The sequence below is a fragment of the Chiloscyllium punctatum genome, chromosome 6 (genome assembly GCF_047496795.1).
Source record: "Chiloscyllium punctatum isolate Juve2018m chromosome 6, sChiPun1.3, whole genome shotgun sequence".
Taxonomy (NCBI): domain Eukaryota; kingdom Metazoa; phylum Chordata; class Chondrichthyes; order Orectolobiformes; family Hemiscylliidae; genus Chiloscyllium; species Chiloscyllium punctatum.
Window position 1 is genome coordinate 69234413 of NC_092744.1, and position 16351 is coordinate 69250763.

The 16351-nt window shown below is 40.0% G+C and overlaps 1 protein-coding gene across 5 annotated transcripts in view; it reads right to left on the reverse strand.

Annotated features, from left to right (window-relative positions):
- Positions 1–16351, reverse strand: part of ppp2r3a (protein phosphatase 2, regulatory subunit B'', alpha) — a 342270-nt gene that overhangs the window by 90510 nt on the left and 235409 nt on the right. The window contains exon 1 of one of the 5 annotated variants that reach the window (XM_072572895.1): positions 1133–1488. The exons of the other annotated variants lie outside the window; for them this stretch is intronic. Within the exon in view, the coding sequence (XP_072428996.1) occupies positions 1133–1153 (21 nt within the window). The 5' untranslated portion in view covers positions 1154–1488. Of the gene's footprint in view, positions 1–1132; positions 1489–16351 lie in introns of those variants that run through there. 5 annotated transcript variants of the gene reach the window in all.

Here is a 16351-nt window from a genome sequence, read left to right on the forward strand (position 1 = left end):
AAGTTTCACAACATCCTTCTGATTCTGCACTCTTATTTTCTTTGTAATTCATGCATAGGATATGGGCTGGACCAACATTTATTTCCTATCCCCAATGACCCTTGAGAAGTTGCCTTACTCAATATAAAGCTGCTAATATCATAAAAGGGGTGCAGGTCCTGAATTCCCCTAACTGTAAATTCCACTCTGACAGAATTCTTAAAGCTATGCTGTGCTTTTATGAAAGCTCTACTCAGAAGATCCCAGTAAAAATCCACAGCAGCTCAAGTTTGAGGGAATCTATGAGCCCAGTGGCAATTGACTATGTCTGGTCCCATGTAGAAGCATAAAGTAACAGCACTACAAAATTCACAACGAAAAAGTAGTAACTACAAATCATTTCATCGCTTGTATATTAATATCATTTCAGTGAAAGTGAGTCATTGCAGTTCTGCCTCCCGACCAAAGAATTTTTGACATGCACCTTCCTAATTAAGACATTGCCACTTTAGTCATGACTGTAATATTTAGCAGGAAGCCGGGTGCAGATCTGAGGTTCAGAACAGCAGGGAATGTTGTTAAAAGAATTCCATGGCACCAACATAAGATTGAAGATCTCGAAGACAACACGCTGCTGACGACGGGGGTGGCTTTCCTGTTTGGGAAGTGTGCCGCTTGCACGAGTTTGCTAGAAAGTGAGAAACGAAGCCACAGGAAACCCCAGAGAGCAGCGGCCACAAATCAGTTCCGCCTGTCCCGCAAACCAGTGTTAAAGTAGGAACTGTGGACCCGACATCCGACTGTATCCAGGATGGCTGGCCAGTCAGGAGAGGTACAACACATTCTCTCCAGTGTTTTCCTGCACAAGGGAACAAAGCTGCTGATCTTAGATTTTCATGAACACTTCCTGTGATGAAACCCTTCCTTAGGGTAGTCCTACAATAGGTAAAGGAAAGGATTCTGCTCATTCATCATTACAAATCAATTAAAAGGGTGAAAAGTCACTCCCATATCCATAGTAAGGAGTACTAAATCTCCATATAATTCAACTAACGCGGGCAACGTAAATCAGATAAAAAACACAAACACAATAAACTCCACAGATTCCCTTCAGACTTTAACCCTTTGAGAGCTCGAAAATGCTGCCACGCACCTTTTTTCTTTCGTATAGCATCTGCAGAAATTACTTTCTGTAAATTCTGAAAGACAGACATCGTGAAGAGTAAGTCGCAGAACGGACAGGAACCATCGACAGTGCTTTGGAGTGAAGAGCCAATACTGGAGCCCGGCGAGACCCCCGGGGACAGAAAATGCTGCTGCTGTCCTCAAAGGGTTAAAATGTTAAAACCAGGGCCACTGGACCAGGTACAAGGCGAATGTCGGCTGGAGTGCGCGGTGAGGTTTGAGTTTGCAGTTTGCGACTGAGCGCCGTCTATCTCCCAGCACATTATTCACTGCTCCATTCATTGCCAAGGAAAGATTGAACAAAGAAGCTGATAAAACCCCCTCCCTTTCCTCTCAGGACCCCAGTGTACCACAAAGATGCCTGCACTGAAATAAACTTATCTACACCCTGAAGTGGTTAACCACAAAACGAATTGGAATTAAACAAATGGCAACATTTACCGGGTGGGGTTAATGTGTCAAATTTGCATCCTTCTAATATCATTGTGGTCAGGCTTCCTTTCATCCCACAATTTGCCGCCTTTTCAAATTCCAGCTTGGCTTTGTTTAGATCAGAGTGGTGCTGGAAAAGCACAGCAAGTCAGGCATCATCAGCTGATGAAGGGCTTTTGCCCGAAACGTCGATTTTCCTGCTCCTCGGATGCTGCCTGACCTGCTGTGCTTTTCCAGCACCACTCTGATCTAAACTCTGGTTTCCAGCATCTGCAGTCCTCACTTTTGTCCATCTTGGCTTGCCTACCCGCTGTTGCTTATCTTAACTCACCTCCTTTTATGGAGTGTTGATCTGGGGATGCAGCTCTCCAACATTGTGCATACGAGACCATATATAAATGGTAACATGTTTGCAATGTGATATTTTAATGCAACCATTAAAACATTTAATTGTAAAACGTTGGGTTGTTTTCTGGATTTTGTACAAATTTTGTGGTGAGGCTTAGTGGGTAAGATTTTCAAAACATTTAAAAGACAACTTTGAAGTGCTCCTAACATAATGCTTACCTTCGCTTTAAACGAAACTGAAGTTACCTTTATTCCCCCACCCCCTTTCAATTTCACGGTTGGATGAACAAAGCTAAAGTACATGCTCTGCATTTCAGAACTGTGCAAATGAGGTTTTAATCTGGGAGAAAGTGAGGACTGCAGATGCTGGAGATCAGAGTTGGGAGTGTGGTGCTGGAAAAGCACAGCAGGTCAGGCAGCATCCCAGGAGCAGGAGAATAAATGTTTCAGGCAGGAGCCTGAAGGGGTCCTGCCTGAATCGTCGATTTTCCATACATTGCAACAGTGCCTACTCTTCAAGTATTTATCATTGTCTGTAAAATGGTTTGGGATACTCTGAGGTTATGAAAAGTGCATAAAATAGAAATTATTTCTTTCTTTCCATTTGACAAAGGAATAACAAAATGCCATCGTCATTATTCAACTTTAAAAAGTTGAATTCAACACATACTTAACATATTTATAATGATAATGATTGTACAGCTTCCACCTTTGCTAGTTCTTCCTGGATACATTTCATGGCTGATTCAACATCTGTCACATCTACTTTCCTGCCATTTTCCTGTAACCCTTGATTTGCCATCTGAATTCTGAGCCTAACAGCCTTTATCTTAAAGAAAATGCAAGTGAGGGATTTTTGCCCATTAACCACATATTAGCAAGATTGCTGATCATTGCCTGTTATTTATTAATTAGTTGACTTCAACATCTCTGACAGTGGAGCATTTTTCTCTGTGGAAAATAACTAATTGTGAACAAACATACTACAGGAAAAAATTCTCTTGTCGCAACATTATAATTCATAAATTCAGCCCAATGAAGCCTAACAATTTTCTGTTTGGATATTGAATTGCAGGAGGTGGGAGAGGAAGGAAGAAATATATTCGAGCTATTAGTCTAACTCCTGTTTGAAAGGTGCTTCTTAGTTCAGGATAACAGTTAGTGTATACGGCATGTTAATCTGCGATACTACTTGTGACATGCTTATAAAAGAAGTACACCAGAGGAGTTATTTTGTTTTGGGAAGCTTGGGCAGTCTCCCAGGCAGGAGTTCTATCCAGCCTGATTGGTGGTGGACAGAATTAATTCTCTATCTGATAGCCAAAGAACATTGGAGCAGATGAGGAAGAGGTTTAACAACATGGTGTCAGCTGCCAAGGTAGGACTGGCCAGTGTTGCACTGCACTAGATCTAATAGATGGGCATAGTTTGCATGGCAGGGCTTTCTCCTGCCCTTTTAAATAAAGAGTATTGTCTCCTCTTTCCAAGTTTCACACACAAGCCTGTACTGCATTAAGACTGCCATGCAGATTTATATTGTTGTCACAATACTTTCTTTAGAAGTGAAGCCCATAAATCAACCTTGAATAGTATCTGCACAATGCATGTTCATTTACTTGTATAAATGCTAGGATGTAGAGTGGGAACTTGATCCTCATTTTATCAGTGCTCCTCTAACATCTTGAAGCTCACTCTTCACATGTGTTACTGGAAAGTGTATAATACGGCAATAAACAAACTGGAGGACAGCATCCTATTTCTAAACCATTTGGATATTTTCAAGTGACCTGTTGGAACCCAAGTGCCTATGAAAGCAGACCAAGATTATATTTTCGCGCAACAAAGGAGAAAGGCATCTATCTATTTCTCACTTTTGTTTCATTCCTCACATGCATTCATTTTCTCTTGTTGTAAATAATATCCACTCTCTTTACTGGTAAACCCAACAGCCCTCTGCAGGTTTCACCACACCATATGTCATTCAGTCCTTCTGCAGCAAGAATGAACTCAGTAATTTTCATTCCAGGGATTTTGATCATTTGTTTACTAGGTGAGAGACAGTAAGTGAATAGGTAGACAAGTAGGAGGCTGGGAGAACACAGCAAGCCTGGCAGCGTCAGGAGGTGGAGAAGTCGACGTTTCAGGTCTAACCCTTCAGGCAGGCCTGAAGAAGGGTTACACCCAAAAACATTGACTTCTCCACCTCCTGATGCTGCCTGGCTTGCTGTGTTCTTCCAGCCTCCTGTCTGTCTACCTTGGGTTCCAGCATCTGCAGTTTTTTTGTCTCTAAGTAAGTGAACAGAAACAGGCAATGGTAGCTCATGTCCTTCCTCAACTGCAATATCTGGACTCAACTCATAGGGGAGCCATCAAAAAGCAACTTTTTTTGCTGTTATTGGGAATTAAGCCAAGGACAGGCATAGTTCCCCATCTTGCCATTTAGTGCAAATTCTTTTAAGTTCTCTATCAAAGTTATTGCTTTGAGCTCAGTCAAAACCTTTAAATGTTTGAAACACAATCAAAAACTCTGTATATTTAAAATGTTATATCTTATTGTTACATACCCAAGACTGGATTTTAACACTTCTCCCGCTGGCAGGTTTCAAGGTGGTGAGGGTACCTAAAATCTAGTGGGTGGCCTGCTTGCCAATGACCAACATGCCCTTGTCCCCATCACAATTTTCCTAGTCACGGGTGCAGTGTTGGATTAAGCTGTGGCAGTAAATACCCTGTGAAGTCACCAGCCTGGCAGGTTTCCCTCCTTAACTGGACCGAATTAGAGCATTCCTTATAAGGTCTTAACCACCCACATTTTTTTTCCAGCCATGTCTTCTCCAGGTCCAAACCACACTACACTTGCCAAGGTACGCCAACTTGGCAACTGGCAAGACATTCAATCACTTGCAATGTAATCCACCCAAATTTCAAAACTTTATACATCATATATGTATAGATTACACACTTTTCACCACAATCTGAAATTCAAAACCCTTGAAGGAAGTAATGAAACTCTTACAAATGTACATACAAATGTTTTTTGTCTAAAGGCACGGTGGCTCAGTGGTTAGCACTGCTGACTCAATTCCAGCCTCGGGTGACTGTGTGGAGTTTGGACATTCTCCCCGTGTCTCTGTGGGTTTCCTCTGGGTGCTCCAGTTTCCTCCCATAATCGAAAGATGTGCAGGTTAGGCAAATTGGCCATGCTAAATTGCCCATAGTGTTAGGTGCATTGTCAGGGCTAAGTATAGGGTAGGGGAATGGGTCTGGGTGGGTTACCCCTCAGACGGTCGGTGTGGATGTGTTGAGCCAAATTGCCTGATGCTGCAGTTTTCAAGGGATGAAACCTTTTGAGGTGGCTTCACACAGAGAAATAATATCAACCATTTTGTCTTGAAGGAATTATTTGGATTGGACCACTGTGTGGAGTTTGGGATAGCAATTTTCCACCAAATTTTGCACCCTTTCTTGCAGAGAACTGCCTATACTTTGCTGAGCTGCACATTCTACCAATATGACCAAGTCTGGAAAATTAATCTTTGACAATGTCTGGTAGGAAACTGTTATCAATAGATATCTGCTAGGTAAGAGAATTAAGGCAGGAAATAAAGACCGGGCGCGACCTGCCTTGTTCTAACTGAACGGTGGAGCAGAACTGAAGGGCTGAAAGATCTTCTCTCATTTACACGTCAGAAGCTGTAGAATTATTTCATCCCATAGAAAATGTAAAATAAGTTAAATGGAGAAGCGGGGGGGGGGGGGGGGCTGGAATTTGAAATAAACAAGTACACAAAAGGGGCACTAAATCAAAGCAATTGAAATGTCAGAGGAGAAAAATATGCAGAGTGGAAAACCCAAAAAGAAAGAAAGCAGAAATAGCAGTTGGAATAAATACAGTATTACACTAACTAAAAATAGCAAGCAGCTGTAGAGAGATTAACAGGAAGGCTTTGTGACAATAAACAGTACATATTTCAGATAACGAATTCCTATATGTACTGTTACAAAGCCACGCTTTCTGTCAAAAATGGCTTTGTATATTAACTGGCAGAAAACCATAGATTGAGTTATACAAGATCGAAACATCATTCTGGTCAGCTAAGATAGCAGTTTATAAGATGATTTAACATCTTCATGATTGTACCTGACACATTTCAAAGACATTAAGTGAAATCAATTTGTCTGGAAAGCCTCAGAAGAAAAAAATAATTACTTTACAGAAGTGTGAACTGGGTCATTTCCTAACTCTTCACAGGACATCTAATCACTAGGTGTTTTCACCTGGGTGGGGACTGTGCCTTAAGTAAAAGCACCTCTGGGCACTGAACTCCTACCAAAAAAGAACTCATTCAACTATAACCTTATCAAATTGAAACCATGGACTTGGAATCCACAAATCATAGATGTATCTGGGCGACTGGTCAGTTGGGGAGTGTGGATCACGTGATGAGCCAGCTTTGTTGCAGAAGTTGATTTTGTCAGAACAGAAATGAGAACAGAAGAGGCTGAAAACAAATGTCCTCAAGCCCTGTTTGCTATTTGACCATCCACACAACAAAAACAGTTATTAAAAATAAACCCAGCAGCTGCGGGCTCTAGAAGAAAAGATAAATTGACCATCAATATCATCCAATCCTGGCCTCAATGCCAAGAGAACACAGAGTCCTGCCTGGAACAATCCAGGTTCATCAATCTACAAGAACTATTTACCTTTAATATTTTTATGGGATTCTAACAAACTTACTTAATTTGTTCTCCTACTCATTTTGCCTGAACGTGTGGTATGTGTGTGTGAGTGAACTTCGAGTGCATGTGTACATGAAACTCAGAGGTTTATTTAGACTTGGGATTAATTACAATAAATATCCTGTTTTCTTTTTAAGAAAATCTACAATGGAATTTGACTGTGTCTTTTACTGTCATAGCATGCAAACAGTTGCAGTCATTGAATTAGCAACAATATCTTGTTAAAAGTCCTGTTATAGTCAAACAACAAAGAGGAAGAGAAAGGCGCAATCCTAGCCCTAAGGTTTATAGCAGTAATAAAAATAAAGTTTGCTATAATCCCAGAGATCCATAGGGCTGCTCTCAAAACCAAGGCAGAAAGAATTGAAGCTGTTGGTGAAAAGATTATTTCAGTAGCAATTCCTCACACAGGCTGTAAGATTTCTCCATTGATATCATTGAGACAATGCACACTCACTGTAGAGGTGGTGGCCTGTGTGTGCTGCCTGCCCCAGGGAATCAATGTAGTCTGTGTTGTGTGGTTTTAAAGCAGGGTAACATGAATGAATCACTTCCCCCCACCGCCCTCATTATGTATGTACTTGATATGCTAAGCATTTGTGTGCACAGTTAAAAGAAATGACCAGAAAAAAACCTGAATACAACAGGAAAAACACAGGGGCCATGGTGTCTTAGAAAAAGGGTCTGAATGTGAGAATGTTATGCTTAGTCAAAGATCCCGTGATGAGTTTATTTTTTAATAAACAGAAAGCTTTAAAAGTACATATATTTGTAGGAGCACACACCGATAAAAATCCATTTGAGTGCCAAAACGCATGTCAGAACAGAGTATCAATATACAATCCATACTGAGAGATAACACTCACATGAGTATCTTTGTGTCGTTACTCAAATGTCTGATTTTATTTTTTTAGAACAATAGCTTTAAATGCAAATTCAATCTACTCAGCCATCTTTATATCTACTGCCTAATTTAATGTAATTGATGAAACAACAACAAAATAGTTAAAACACTGACACATGTCGCAATCAAACTTGGGCTAGATATTTTCTAATCCATCTGTATAGACATGGTATTCCACATTTGTGGAGCGTGTTGGACTTGAACCCAGGCCTCCTGCTTCAGTGTTAGGGACACTACCAGTGCATTATGAGAGCCCTCTAAATATTTTCTAATTAACCAGTTCAGAGATGCTATGATGCATTTCTGGGGCAATTGGGACTTGAACCCAAGTTTTCTGACTCAGAAGTACCACTGCGCCATAAGCGACCCTGCCAAGCTTATTATGTACAGCATCTGTGAGTGAAATGCTCACAATTTAATCCTGGTGACATAAGGCTCCCAAAGAGGACTCTGTTCCTGTTTAAAAATTATGACATTAAAACAATATTTATCATTGACTCTAAAGTTATCTTTTTCAGTGGCTAAAAAGTCTTGGCGAACTTAAATTAGTTTACAGTTTTTCAGGGTGTAGTTCACTGATATTTCCTTATCTTTTCTAGATGGGATTTATTTCTGAACTCCTGTTTCTTAACTTGTAAATCATTGAAACTTTCCTCTGGAACCTTTTGTGCTGAGCAGTAATGTCTCTGATCAGTCAGGAAACTGAAGCCATACTCCCATTTACACAGTAATGTACAATAGTATCACCAAGAGCTTGGCTTCTTTCACTTGTTCTTATGTTTGAACAGAAGCTCAAATAAAAGGGCATTTTGGAAAGAAACAGGAACATTCAGCTCACATTGTCCATTTAATTCTTCTCCTCTGTTGTTCTATAGCTTTTTACTGGACTGAAATGTCTATGATTTTTAAAAGGAAAAAATTAACTTGCATTACACAATGCTGAATGAAAAGACCTCTATTATGAACAATATTTTCTTTTAATTCCATATAAACCACTTATTCTCCTGCACAAAAATGTCTGTTAAATCAAAATGAAGGGAAAAAATGGAAATCCACATCCTGGAATAAGCCACTGGCTATTCTTAACATGACAGGGGCTGACTTGACTTCTTGGACTGCAACACTGCGATATGATATAATATGAGCTTTCCCTATGTGTTACACATCTCTAACAGATATCACAAAAACTGTGTTCTTGTTGAGACTGATGTCTTGAAGTTTATTAAACACACTATGTACATTTCACTGTTATCTCAGACTTACACTCTGTGTACTGGAAGGCCAAATGTTGTGATGTCAACTGTTGATTTGAAATCTATATAAAAATACACACCCCCCACCTTTTCTTCAGACCTGATAAACAGCTAGAAGGATGCATACAGATTCGTTATCTTCACACATGAAGCTCACACTTCAGTGGATGTATGACATAACCAGTTCTAATCCTTATACAGTTATCATGACTTGAATGTGCAGCATCACTCTGCAACATGCTGTCTGTCATGACAGATGGATATGTGTCATTTATTATAATTGTGTGGCTGAATTCTGGAACTAATGATGTACTTTCAGCATCTGAGTCTTCATCCTTTTTGATGAATGGTTGATTATATGCAGTTCATATGTGTCATTTATTTCTTTGCAAGACTCAACCATTGCTCATAACAACTACGTATGATCTAAGCTGAACACAACATTGTAGCCTTTTGGAGTTTGACTTCCTGCTTTTTTCCTCAATGATACCCTGTCAGAGTTCCAGTTATTTAAAATAAATATTTGCTTCATGGATCAACAAATAGTTAATGAGGGGAAAAGCAGGTAGTCAAATTCCTAATTGTCTTGAGAAATGAAGGATTTAAAAGTAATTCCTCAGGAATTTCAAAGGTCCTGACAAAAGTTTCCAAGTTTTAGAAGTCTAGTTTAAAGTTTGGGACAACTTCAGTTGACACTGGCTTGATTTCAGCTTTTCAAACCAATTAGCTGCCACTAAATGCCATCATTACATATTTTCTTGGGCATAACACTATTGTCAGTATCATATGATTTCAGCGTTCCTTGAGCCCTTGTAACATATATGCATGAAGATTTGTTTAGGCAGATATTTTGAAGTTAATTAATAACACTAACTATTTAGGCAGTTATAAAATATCAGTCTTACAAATAGTCTGGGTCATATGCATACTGCTGCTACTATGGTCACTGCTACAAGAATAATAATAGCAGTAACACTCATGGGAAAACCACATTGCTGCTTTCCATAGTTCCCTATACTCTTCTTCTTTTTGCTATTGTCAGCAGTTATTGAATCCTTCAGTTTGGTTTCTCAATTAATGGACTCTTCCTTATTTTCTTCTTCCTCCTCTTGTTGATTTTATGGATAGTGGTCTCTGATTGTCTCTGATTTAAAATCTGAAGCCCTCCTCATTTTAATGTTGAGCTCTGCCATGCATCCTCAATCCTTAACTTTATAAAGGGCTGTTTATTTATTTTCATCTCCCTCTAGTCCAATTGTTTTGTTGTAGTAGTTGCTACCTGAAGCTGAGATCACTGGTACATGATCATGGCTAATACAACTCAAATTCTCCGCTGGGGTGGTGGGGGGGAATAAGTGATGCTTATTCTGACATCACAATTCTCTGTCATCACAACTATCAATGAATGTACTTCCAGATTCCATAATAACCCAGTAAGGCCTGATGTGTAGGGAATTAACTCTCTGTAATAATTGTGCCAATCAGGGTCAGAGTTGTTAGAGCGAGCAGAATTAAATCACAGGGTGTTTAAAAATGTTTTACCGAATTATAGTGTCTCTTGTCAGAATCTTGCTCCTTTTCACAGTCAGGTTCAGTATCTCCTTCCTTGTTTCTTCATGTTGTTGAGTTCATAAGCTAATTTTTTTTTACCATTTCGGGAAAGGGGGAGTCTAGAAGAGATCAGTGTAACTTTTTCATATTGTTGATCTGTGCAAGGATTGCAGTCATTATTTTGCAGTGTTATGATCATATTTCAGTTTGAATTGTATCATTGCCAACTGTATTCCTAGGAACACTTGGAAAGTATTCCAATGATTTTCCATTTAAGACAATCAACATTCAACACAGTTATGATTACACATTGAGAAAAAGCAGGTTGTCAAATTAACAAGAGGAATATGGCTTTTAACAAATGAGAAATAATTAAAAGTTAGTAGATACTTGTCATTCAAGTAGAAGTGGGTGAGCGTACAGATCACAGTGTACTGCAATAATACTGAACCTAGTTGTATGAAGATCCTCTGCTAATTTACCAAAGACATAATGCATTTAATGACAAACAGGGTTATGCTTTTGTTAAATAAATAAATAAATTAATTTTACCCAGCTGTGTAAACATGTTCACCTATTAATGATTACGAGTACTGTTTCAATGTCATATCTAATGACAATCATAGTTAGAGTCTAGTGCTTCTAGCCCTGCTCACCTGTGAGCCAGTTCCTGGGACTCCGATCTCTCAGTATGCTTTCTCATTGAATTAGCAAACCTGCAGACTCTCATAAAGAAAAAAAAATTGGACTTGTGACTTGAGTAAGGGAATAGGTAGCAGATTAAATATAATTTAAAATTTCTGTCTCTGAACTTAATGTCACTATGATGCAGCTGTGTAGGGTATGACATAGTACTTAAGATGACTAAGTCATATAGAACAGAAGGTTTGGTAATCGGTCTGTATGGGATCAGCTGCATTCAACTTACACCACAAGACTATAATTACAGGAGCAGAATTAGGCCATTTGGCCCATTGAGTCTGCTCTGCCATTCAATCGTGGCTGCTATATTTCTCAACTCCATTCTCCTGCTTTCTCCTGTAACTTTTGAACCCCTTTACTAATCAAGAACCTATGATTCTCTGTCTTAACTATACTCAGTGGCATGGCCTCCACAACCTTCTGTGGCAATGAGTTAGAGACATAGAGATGTACAGCACGGAAACAGACCCTGCGGTCCAATGCATCCATGCCAACCATATGTCCTAAACCGATCCAGTCCTATTAGCCAGCATTTGGCCTATATTCCTCTGAACCCTTCTTATTCATATACCCAGCCAGATGCCTTTTAAATGTTGTAATTGTACCAGTCTCCATCACTTCCTCTGGCAGCTATACACACACACCACCCTCTGCGTGGAAAATATGGCTGTGATATCCCTTTTAATCTTTCCCCTCTCATTTTAAACCTATGCCCTCTAATTTTGTACTCCCCCCACCCCCACAGAAAAGATCTTGGCTATTCACTCTATCCATGGCCTTCATGATTTTATGAACCTCCATAAGGTCACCAGGATACTCCAGGAAGAATAGCCCAAGCCTGAAGGGCTTTTGCCCGAAACGTCGATTTCAAAGCTACTTGGATGCTGCCTGAACTGCACTGCTTTATAAAATGCAGTGCACCCAGCACTGATCCTTGTGACATACCACTGGTCACTAGCCTCCAGTCTGAAACTCAACTCTCCACCATCACTCGCTGCCTTCCACCTTCAAGCCAGTCAAGTGGCTAATTCTCTCAGTATTTAAAATGATCTAACCTTCCTAACCAGTCTACCATGAGGAACCTTATCAAACGCCTTACTGAAGTCCATATATGTCAGGTCCACTGCCCTGCCCTCATCAATCCTCTTTGTTACTTCTTCAAAAAACTCAATCAAGTTAGTGAGACTTCCCCCACAGATTCACTACCCTCTGGCTAAAGTAATTCCTCAACTCAGTTCTAAAGGGTCATGTCTTCACTCTAAGGTTGTGCCTTTGGGTCCCAGTTTTTCCCACCAGTGGAAACATAGTCTCTATGTCCACTCAATCCAAGCCTCTCAGTGTTCTACAAGTTTCAGTCAGATTTTCCTTCATCTTTAGTTCAGATGCAGAGATCTCAATCATCCCTCTGATGACAAGCCCTTCATCCCCTTTCTTGTAAACCTCCTCCAGATCCCCTTAAATGCCAGTACAACCTTTCTTAGATAGGATCGAAATACATCCTTTCTTAGATAGGACTCCAAAACTGATTACAATATTCTAAAATGTAACCTGACTGGAGCTTTATATAGTGTCAGCAATACATTCTGCAGAATTCCACTAGTCACTGGCTTCCATTCTGAAAAAGATGAGTTTATTCCCACTCAATGTTTTCTGTCAGTCAGCCAATCCTCTATCCATGCAACTATCTTGTCCCAAACACTATGGGCTCCCATCTTACTTACATTCACTGGCTCTCCTTTGTCTAACTTGCTTGTTATCTCATCAAAGAAATCTAACATTTGTCAGGCATGACCTCCTCTTGATGAAGCCATGCTGACTCAGCTCTATTTTACCATGCACTTCCAAGTACTCCACAATCTCATCACTAATAATGGAGTCTAGTCTCTTACCAACAATCGAGGCCAGGCTAACTGGCCCACAAATTTCCATCTTCTGCCTCCCTTTCTTTTTAAACAGAGGCGTTACATTTGCCATTTTCCAGTCCTCTGTGAACCTCCCTAACTACAGTGATTCCTGAAAGATCACCACCAATGTTTCTACAATCTCTTCAGCTGTCTCCTTCAGAACCATGGATGTAGTCCATCAGTTTAGGCAATTTATCTAATTTCAGACATTTCAATTTCCCTATGCTCCTTGATGCTCATGAAATTCTGGTATATTACTTGTGTCTTCCACTGTGAATACTGATGAAAAGTATCTAATCAGATTCTCCCTCATTTCTTTGTTCCCCATTACTACTTCTCCAGCCTCATTCTCTAGCAGTCCAATTTCCACTCTTGCCTCTCTCTTACCTTTTATATGTCTAAAATGCTGTTGTAATCTTCTTTACATTACTAGCTATTACCTTCAAATCTCACCTTTTCCTCCCTTGTTGCTTTTTTAGGCTGCTCTGCTGGTTTTTAAAAGGATTCCAAATCCCTTGACACCTTACTAACCCTCACGATATTGGAGGACTGCAATTGCCTTCAATATTTCATATGGTATGTGCGGATGGGGTCAAACATAAGCTAAGGCTATGTGTGTGGATGTGCAAATGTCTCATATGATACTTCCATTGCTAAAGTATTACACTGTTTAAGGTTTTACACTCAATGTCAGTGATCCATTATAGAATCCCTACAATGGAGAAGCAGGCCATTTAGCCCACTGGGTTAACCTATTTCTGAAACCCTGCATTTCCCATTGCTAACCTACCTTGTCTGTACATCTCTGGACATAATGGGGCAATTCAGCATGGCCAATCTACCTAACCTGCACATCTTTGCACTGTGGGAGGGAACCAGAGCACCTGCAGGAAATCCACGCAGACCTGGGGAGAATTTGCAAACTCCACATGCACCATCGCCCAAGGCCAGAATCGAACCTGGGTCCCTGGCGTTGTGAGGCAGCAATACTAACCAGTGAGCCACCATACCACCTTGCATCCTAACTGCTGACCTCACAACAGATAGAAGCCAATGGGCTCTCACCACCCATTTAGAAATTTAAGCACTTCACTATATCACCCATAATTTGTGCTGTTCCAACAAAGAAAGCCTTATATTTTCAAAGAGTTTTGAATTTTATTTTATCTGTTCAGACTATTATATGAAGAATGCCTAGTACCACGGTGAGTGAGTACCATGGAGCATTCACCCATCATTGAGGTAAAGGGAGATATTACATTTATAATTTTGGGCTGATGAGGTATGACAATTTTAAAAGACTGATCCTGACTCCAATTTTCAACTTTAGTAGAGCCTGGATAGTTCTGCGACACAGGGGTGGGATGGAAAGAAACCAACTCTCTTTCAGAAAGAATGGTAAATATTAAAGTAAGGTTACATATCTAAATTCAGCCACTAGTTTAAATTTGACTGTCACTGACTTTGGGAAGCTCAGGGAGGCAAGATCTGCTGAATCCATCGACAAATGCCTTTCACATATGTGCTGGATGTAGTTTGTTTGCTTCAGCACTAATTCTGTTCATCCTCTGATCTCTGTTTTTCCCTCTGGCTCCAATCATTCTGCATAAATCCCTTCCCTACACCCCCCACCCCACCCCCAAAAGTCCAGACATTATATTTACTGGGTAAAGATGCAATTAATGTTTAAAGTCACACATTTCAATTCTGAAGACTCATACCAGATTCAAAACATTAACTCTGTTTCTCTCTCCACAGATGCTGCCAGATCTACTGAATATCTCTAGCATTCTCTGTGTTTGTTTCAGATTTCCAGCATCTGCAATATTTTATGTTAATATATCAATAGTGTTTTATCATTCAGGTGAAACAAAATTATATGAACATTATACCTCTTGCATTTAAATACACTGAGGATTGCACCTTGGAATTTGGGCTAAGTTACAGAATGAATACTTTGAATCTGCTGTTACCAATGAAGAATCCAAAGTTATTGGGCTTCTTAAATCTTGGCACAGTTTCATTTTTGTTACGTTTCATAGTGACTTCCTCTCCCCAGCATATTTTCCTGAGTGACCATCCTAAACTCACCTCATTAACTACCTACCAAACCCCTTTGGCACCACTCATCCGATGCTGACCTGATTCTCCGACATGACATCGCTGGAAGTACTCACCATTGTGGGGACATCCCTGCATGCAGACTATAACCTTTTAACATTAGATAGAGAGATGATCCCAGAGGACTGGAGAAATGGGACACACTTACTCAAAAGTATAAGGATAAGCCCAGTATTTAGGGTTTAACATTAATGGTGGGAAAGCTTTTTGAAGCACTAATTTGGGACAAAACTTATAATCACTTGGTTACATATGGTTTCATGAGCAAAAGTAAGCAAGGAGTTGTTTAAGGTTGATTGTGTTTAATTAACTTGATTGAAGTGTTACCAGAGAAGGTTGATGATAATATAGTTCATATTGTCTATGTGGACTTTCAATAGGAATTTGATAAAATGTCACTTAATTTACTTGTCAGTGAATTTAAAATGCATGAAACATCAAGGACCTTGGCAACTTTACATCTATTTAACAGAGGGCCTGTTGAATGTACAACATCAGTAAGCTTCTCATGGTCAGGAGGGAGAGATCAAGTCCAGAATGAGATGCAGCCTGAGTGAGTATATTGTTTGAGGAATTTGGAGGCAGTGTGGGAATTCGGTGCTTTTTTGGCTCATAGTTTGCAAGGCTTTTTTTTTTAAACAGGATATATTGAAGCCCAGGATCAGGGGCCCAGCACAAAAATGTGACATCACAGATAAACCGCATGTTCATTGGTCTGTGATAGATACTAAACTCAGTATGTCAATAGTCCGACGAGGGAAGGGGCCACATTGGACCTGGTGTTGGGGAATGGGCCAGGCCAGGTGGTAGAAGTTGCAGTGGGGGATTTCTTTGCGAATAGTGACCACAGGAAGTGGTGAAGGCTGGTACAATTACAACACTTAAAAGGCACCTGGGATGGGTACATAAATAGGAAGGTTTTAGAAGGATATGGGCCAAGTGCTGGCAAACAGGTCTAGATTAATTTAGGATATCTGGTCAGCATGGATGAGTTGGATCAAAGGGTCTGTTTCTGTTCTTGTACATCTCAATACTCATAGACAAAGATGAGAGTGGTCCTAAGGGAAGAGTACTAAACTGGGCCAAGGCCAATTACATCAAAATTAGATGGAACTGGGAAATGTGGATTGGTCACAGCTATTTAAAGGGAATTCCACATTTGCTATGTGGAAGGCTTTCAAAGATAGTGCAGGATGGGTATGTCCCTTTGAAAATAAGGGATAAGAAAT